This window comes from Orycteropus afer, unplaced genomic scaffold (genome assembly GCF_000298275.1).
Source record: "Orycteropus afer afer isolate SDZICR_OR568_19922 unplaced genomic scaffold, OryAfe1.0 scaffold00001, whole genome shotgun sequence".
In the NCBI taxonomy this organism is placed as follows: domain Eukaryota; kingdom Metazoa; phylum Chordata; class Mammalia; order Tubulidentata; family Orycteropodidae; genus Orycteropus; species Orycteropus afer.
The window spans coordinates 2,691,814-2,699,766 of NW_006921588.1; the positions used below are offsets into that span (position 1 = coordinate 2,691,814).

Consider the following 7,953-nt stretch of genomic DNA (forward strand, 5'->3'; position numbering starts at 1 on the left):
AAAGTACTTATAAGACTGCTTGCTTTTATCTGTATTCACAGAGAATGCTAACAAATTAGAGGAAAGTGCCAGAGAACACCACATACCTTGTCCAGAACACTACAACGGTTTCTGCATGCACGGGAAGTGCGAACATTCCATCAATATGCAGGAGCCATCTTGCAGGTAAAGTTTTCACTCTTTAACTATTTAAATGCATAAAGCAAAAAAAAAAAAAAAAAAAATGGGGAAACTAAATTTTATATGTTTAAAGAAAATTGGTTGGCATTTTGCCTGAATGAATGATCAGAAACAAATCTATTGTCTGCTTCTCCTGCACACACACACACACACACAGAGTAAATTGACAAACTTGCTCTATCTTACTCACTAAAGTATTATGTAGCACATCATTACATATATTCTTCTAGTAGAATTTGAAATCATACCTTGTGCACTAGAACCTCCTTAAAGGCACAGACTTCTCTGTATTATTCGCCATTCTTTTGCCTGAACCTAGAACAGTGCTTGGCATCTATTAAGTGGTCAATAAATAATTCTTAGATTAATGGACAAGGGCTTGTTGTACATTAGATAACATAGTTGCTTTGTAGAGTTAATCTTTTCCTATGTCCTTCTCATCTTCCAATAAATATCACCCTTCTTGGATTTACCAAGCATTTGCTTTTTTCTGTGGATCTCTTATCCACAAACCTTGTACAGAGAGGTGGGTTATTCATTGTATGGTCACAGTCTCAAACACAGTAGAGAGGCCAAAATAAATAAATAAATTAATAATTGCTTGTCTGGATCTAGTTAATAAACAGAATATCTGTTGAATTATTGACTGAAATAGAATTATTTAAGAGATGGTAAGAACCAAAGTGCAAAAATAAATGTATTTTTATTTCAATGACTAGAGTATATTAGTAGTGTAGGATGAAATAATGGATTGTGATGCAATGAAAGGAATTCTCTTTCTGTCTCTCTTTCTCACTCTTTTCTACCTCTTCCATGTTTCCTTCACTTTTCCCTTCCCACCCCTTCCCCTCTCTCTCTCTTTTCCTCCCTCTTTCCATCAATCCACCCCTCCCTTTCTCTCTTTCCATCCCTCTCTGCCTTCCTCTCCCCCTCTCATTTTGTCAAGAACTGTCTTCCTTTCATGTTTCCCTTCACTGAATCTACTAGAATCTGGCTTGTAGAGAAGCTAGGGAAAGTGAAGGTAACTGAGAGCTCCCTCCTGCTGCTCTTCAGCAGATCCACCATAATTAAACCCTTCCTGCTGCAGGGAGGAAAGGTCCCAGGATGTAGCTATGATGCATTAAAAGTGAAGTCCCAAAACACTTTGCAAAATCAATGACAAACTGAGTCCCTTTAGTATTGTTTTCATAAGAGAGGTTTTCTCATTTTGTGGTCAAATGCTAATCTTCACGTGCAGGTTGTCTGCCTAGTTTCTGGGCAGGGGTTAGTGAATGAGAGACTACATTCGTTCTGAGATGAATAGCAAATGTTTGTTTATTTGTTTTTTTCAGAACTATATATCCTATATCATAAGTGCTTTTTTGTCTAACAAAATTTAACTCTCTAACATCAGCAGATGACTTTATGACCAGTAAATTAAATAAATGGCTATTATGTGCTGCTAGTCACAATATTTTCAACATTTATTCTGAGAGTAGCATAGGCAATGTATTATCCAAAAAATAAATTTAAAATAGGTCTAGTTATTATATCCATATCATCAGAAACAAACTTTTCTCAGGCAATCATTTTAACTTAGGCTGAGTAAAAAGCAAGTTTTTAAAAATAAATGTAAGTTTCACCTAAAAAAATATAGGAAGAACAATTATTCTAGAATATCTATTGTCTTTCAATATTGTCATTAAAAAATAAAAGAAGGCAAAAAAATTATTTACCAATCCTCTTATCTTCAAAATCCAGGATTATAATTACAAAAAGAAACCAGGTATCTTCCAAATTAAAAATATAAAGGAATCATGTTGTAAATATATAGTTAAGTGCCTTATCCACAAAGCAGTATTGTTTTAGAGAGGGAGATTTAAAAAAAAAAAAAAAAAATCTTAATTTCCTGATGAAGATCAGCACTTTTTGGCCACCTTTAGAAATGAATCCAGCAGCTACTGGTAACTGGATGTTATATTTTCTTCCAGGTGTGATGCTGGTTATACTGGACAACACTGTGAAAAAAAGGACTACAGTGTTCTGTATGTTGTTCCCGGTCCTGTGAGATTTCAGTACGTCTTAATTGCAGCTGTGATTGGAACGATTCAGATTGCTGTCATCTGTGTGGTGGTCCTCTGCATCACAAGGTCCGTAACTGTATACAAGACCATCTAAGTAGGGGATAAGTTATGCTTCATTCAGTGACCATCCAAATAAGGGGCTATGTTATTCTTCATTGTTTTAATGAGATCACTCTGACTATGAGTCCCTTCATGGGCTCTGCAACCATGAATTCTCTGGGAGTCTTGTTTCCTCATCCTAAAAGCATTTGAATAGACAAATTGAAAGATAGTGATTTTTATGTTGGAGTGGTACAAATTATTTTCATTATTTTTGCATTATGATGGGGATTATTTATATTCTAACAAAGGTCATTATTTTCCATAATGTATAATTGTAACCTTTGTTTAAATATGCTTTTCTCTTTTAACTATGAAAGGTCAGCCTTCATTCAGACTACTAACAGACTATTAAAATGATCAGTTTCCTTTCTTACTTTCTAAATACTTACTGCAAATGAAGTCAGGATAGATTTTAAACAAGGCCTAGGAAAGTATTAAATTCCATGTTCCATTCATGGCTTTTATATTTCTAAGTATAACTTTCAGGTATAATAATTTTCAACAGATCTGCTAAATACATCTTTTGTCCTAAGTGAAGATTACAAAATAGCTTTTAATCATGAAATACAAGAAATAGTTGTAGTGAAAAAGTTTGTTCTAGTGAGTGAAAATCTTGGATATATGAAAACATGCAGCAAATATCACAAGATTTTATATCAAATGCCTAGTCCAATCAATCAATCAGTTACTGTTTCCTGGAGAATTAGGTTGAGAGAGATCGGAAATGTCACCAAGTTTCAACGAGAGAAGAGACCCTGAACTATCAGTGGAGTCTGATATTGGGCTTATAGTTAAGGAGTAAGGACAGACATTTACTAAAATTCATTAGCATACAGACCACAGCAACAAAGAATTGGATTCTAAATCAAATAGATGCTATTTATGTCATGTGTCATCAGAAAAGTTACTGAAGGTATTTCTTTCAGATCTGATTTTCCTCTCTGTCTAAAAGTTCCAAGGAAGTTTTTCAAGGTTTTTCCCAAATTCACCAGTCAGAACTCATTTAGACTTCATTCGATTGTACAGCTGTACAGTAAATCAGAATACTTCCCTGAAAAAATTATTTTCAAAAGACAAGAAAATAAAAGAAAGTATCATTTCTTTAGAAAATAAAGGCCATAATATATCTCAGTATCTGTATTGCACTATCTTCTTTAAGGACAAGTGTGGCATTTGCTCTTGAAAAAGACAAAATATGGTTCATAAATCCTGCCTGGCCCAAAGGCTTAAGGGAAGATCATTGACTGGAGCTTTGTGCTGCTCTAAGCTAAGTTGAGTTCATCAACTCAACTCTCACGTTCAGATGCCAAGTGAGTCAATGGATTTCATTAAAATAGATTCTGGGGAACACAAAGATAACTCAAGCAACCAGATACATTAAACAAAATGATAAAAAACAAAATCTAAAACACAAGAAAGTGCCCCACATTACTCTATGGGTCTTGAGTTTCCTAATATCTAGAGAATATTGGCACGTGAAAAAAATGAAATTCATATTTAATGGATTTAGGAGCTCTGGTAGCATAGTGCCTAAGGCACTTGACTGCTAACCAGAAAGCTGGCGGTTCAAACCCACCAGCCACTCCTCAGAAGGAAGGTTGGGCATTCCTACTTCCGTAGTGATACTGCTTCGGAAACCCAAGGAGGGGTCGCTATGAGTCGAGGCCGACTAGATGGCAAATAACAACAACAACAACATTTAATGGATTTAATCTCAAAACAATAGGATTGCTTCTTCAAATGTGAAAAAAATGCAAAACTTTAAAATATATTAGCCGATGTTTTCACTTCTATCATTAATCACATTTCCATCCATTAATCACATTTCCATTCTGACCAGTTGTTGTTGATCACAACTCCTGGTGACCCCCTATGTGTCTGAGTAGAACTGTGTTCTGTAAAGTTTTCAGTGACTGAGTTTTCAGAAGTAGACTGCCACACCATTTTTCTGAGGTACCTGTGGTTAAACACGGACCTCTAACCTATCAGTTAGCATCTGAGTGTGTTTAACATTTGTACTACCCAAGTACTCCATTTCCATCTTTACCACACTAGAAATGTGTGTGTGTGGGTGTGAGTCCCTCTCTCATGTGTATTTAACGTGTTATGTAATACATTATGAAGAGCTACAACCGTCCCCATATCAAGAGAGGAAGCCTAAGATAGAAGTTAGCAAATTGCCTAGTTGCTGAGCAGCGAGGGCAAAATTGCCTGCCGGAGCCTGTGCATTTAACCACTGTTCATCCTGCCTCTTGGCTGGTCATGATTTTATACAGCTGATGCTTACAACTACTAAACTAGACTCCAAAGTAGAATGAATAAGCCATTTCTTCAAAGCATATGGCCTTTTTAATTTTCCATATTAAATTTATATACCTCCTATAATCTTTTAAGGAAGAAGAATAGCATATGAATTAAATTAGCATTATCATGATGCATTTTTAAAATCTTACTTAGCACCTCCAAGCCTTCCACAGCTTTTCCAGAAGTTGTTTTAATCAATAAACCACACCAACAACCAATGTAGATTCTTTTCATTTACTTAACAACATTCTGCTCAAAAATCGTAATTTTCCAACTGAGAAAATTGAAGTTGTTTTTCTCCCCTTTTCCTCAGGAAATTCTAGTTTCCTGGTGACCTGGGTACAGATATCCTTCAAGGACTGTTCTAAAATATCCAGTTGCACAGAGATTTACAAAAATAACACCAAGCAGAGGCCCTCTCGTGCTCTTTAATGTGCCTTTAATCTCCTCTCACCCATTCTCTGCTCGTATCTAGCCCTCTTTACTTTCTTTCCTCTTCCTACTTTCTTTTTTTCTAATTCCGTCCTCCTCTTCTTGTTCTTCACTTATCTAATCAAGCACAGATCCTGCTCCCAAACACGATGTGTGTCACAAAAAAATATGAACATGTAAAGACATGTTCTGGGATGAAAAGAGTTGTCCTGTTGAGAAACTGGATTGCTGATCTTTTAATGTGATTTCCAGTTCCATGTTTATTTTGACAGCTCTACCAGAAAGCAAACAAAAATACAAAAAATCTTTAGTCACACACACACACAGTTTTCTCGTAACTCACAGCTCGTAATACGATTTTATGTGAATTTATAGTGTTCTTGTTTACATAGTCAAAGCACTCTTTTATTGCAAGAGAAAAAAATGCCATCTCAGAGCTTTTCAGATAATTTGACTGAATCTTAGCTTTTAATAGAAGCTAAATAATTGGTACCAATTTATATCTCTAACTTATAGCATTAATATATAAAAATGATGCAAGGCTGAACAAAAAACAATATCCCTTCCCCATTACATCTCAGATATTAACAATTGGCTCATTCTCTAGTTTGATAGCATTTAAACTTGTAATACTGAAATGGCAATATAACATTTATCCTTAAGACATTTAAAATATAAAATTGTTGGAGACCTTTAAAGTGAGATTAGATGAGCCTACGACGCTCGACTGCACTGAGCTGAGTCATTCTTTGTGCTTGGTGAGTAAGCAGTGGTGGACAAGGTCAGTGGGCTCCTTCTCAACTTGTGCCGCTCTTCTCCCATTCTCCTCAACAGGTGCTTAACCACGCCTGCAAGGAGAAGCAGAAACATAATTTCTCCCAAAATCCCAGCTTCTACTACTAATGAGTTCTGAATATTTTAATAGTTTACTTCATCTACAGCTTCACTCTGAAAGGATCAAACTTTAGGTAGTGACACTGGACTAAAATTTGTAAACTTTCCAACCTTCTAGGAAATGCCCCAGAAGCAACAGAATTCACAGACAGAAGCAAAATACAGGACACTACAGTTCAGACAACACAACAAGAGCGTCCACGAGGTTAATCTAAAGGGAGCATGTTTCCACAGTGGCCAGACGACCGAGAGCTTGGACTACGCGATACAGTATTATAGACAAAAGAATAAGACAAGAGATCTACACATGTTGCCTTGCATTTGTGGTAATCTACACCAATGAAAACATGTACTACAGCTATATTTGATTATGTATGGATATATTTGAAATAGTATACATTGTCCTGATGTTTTTCTGTAATGTAAATAAACTATTTATATCACACAATATAGTTTTTTTCTTTCCCATGTATTTGTTATATATAATAAATACTCAGTGATGAGAAAAAAATGGCATTCTTAAATTTGCGGTATCTCATAGCTGTGAATATAATCGCGCTAGTACAATCTGTACAGGTGCCGGTATTTCATCTTTCCCCATATCTGGAGATGGAGCATTAGTTTATACAGGATTCACTGGCTAGGTTTTGAGTGATTCCAAGATCAAGGGAAATGATGGTTATTGGCAAAGAGAAAAAATAATTTACTTTATATTGAGTAAGGATAAAATATTTCAGATCTTTAAATCATCTCTATTTCATCAACTTTCTTCCCTAGTCTTCCATTTTCATCCCCAGAGCGGAAAATTCTCTGGCATATAAATTAAATCAAAGCAGAAGGGGGGTGGGAGTGTTTTATAACTCATAAAGGAGAGGAAAAGAAGATATTGGTTTTTATTTGGGAAGTAGTTTAGAATCTCCCAGTAAAGAAAATATATCCAAAGGGTCCTTGAGCAAGGTACATCTCAGAGTGGCAAAATTTATTCCATCTATGAGAGTGAAATTAACAACCAGAGGAAAAATTTAATAAAGTCATTAATTTTGAAACATCAAAATCATGAATTCTTAGAAGCACTTTGCTATGTTTATAGTATATGGTTCTTTGGAAAGAAGTTAGGATCACAACTAAAATACTTCATGTATAGCTTTATGGTTAAGATGGGACCACTACTTAAGATGAAACTAAGATGATGCTAATATTTCATTAAAAGAGAGAAACTTGTTTTCAGCATATTTATATGATGAGATAAGAAAGGAAATTCATCCCACAGCATTGGAAAAACCTTAGTGGGAAGTTGGTTTGGATTTTTATTTGTTCAAAGCATACAAATAGATTTAATCACTTTGTTTATTAAAAAAAAAAAAAAAAACTGTGAAAATTTCAAATACTAGATGAAACAATAAGGTGGAAATAACAGATGAAATAATTGCCTTATTATCATTTACGTCTGCGTTTCTTTTCATGGCTAATACAGCAAATCTAAATAAAGTTTTCTTTGTCTCCTTCAAATGACCTCTGCATACACTAAAAGGAACTGCACGGCTGTATCCAAAAACAAATGGTAACAATAAGGCACGAATATAAAATCAACACATTCTGAATATTAAATATTCAGTGAAAAGTAAGCTTCCTGAAGTAATATTTAAGATATTTGTTAAAACAGACATAAAGGTGACAATCTAAGTAAGATTTAGGACTCTGTGAAAATCCTGGCTTACTAGGTTAGTCATCACTTTGAAAAGTGTCAATTTATTGGCATAATCATTACTCAGGTGTTTCTATGAATTGGTCCTATACTACTTGTACAAGACAAATTTTGTTCAAATTTTTGCATGGGATTTTAATTTGGTTAACAGGTGTAGAGATGTGACCAGCTCTGCTCTCCTTTGTGAGACAACAGTGTTGTTGTTTGTTGTTATGTGCCGTCGAGTCGGCCCCGACTCATAGCGACCCCTCCTTGGGTTTCCGAGGCAGTATC

The 7,953-nt window shown here is 35.1% G+C and overlaps 1 protein-coding gene across 1 annotated transcript in view; it reads left to right on the top strand.

The window, feature by feature from the left end:
• The window catches only part of TMEFF2 (transmembrane protein with EGF like and two follistatin like domains 2), a 348,665-nt gene extending 342,475 nt beyond the window's left edge, over positions 1–6,190 (top strand). The window contains exons 8-10 of the mRNA XM_007948792.2: positions 42–165; positions 2,151–2,309; positions 6,094–6,190. Of these exons, the coding sequence (XP_007946983.1) occupies positions 42–165; positions 2,151–2,309; positions 6,094–6,190 (380 nt within the window). The remainder of the gene's footprint in view (positions 1–41; positions 166–2,150; positions 2,310–6,093) is intronic.
• The last annotated feature ends 1,763 nt before the right edge of the window (positions 6,191–7,953 follow it).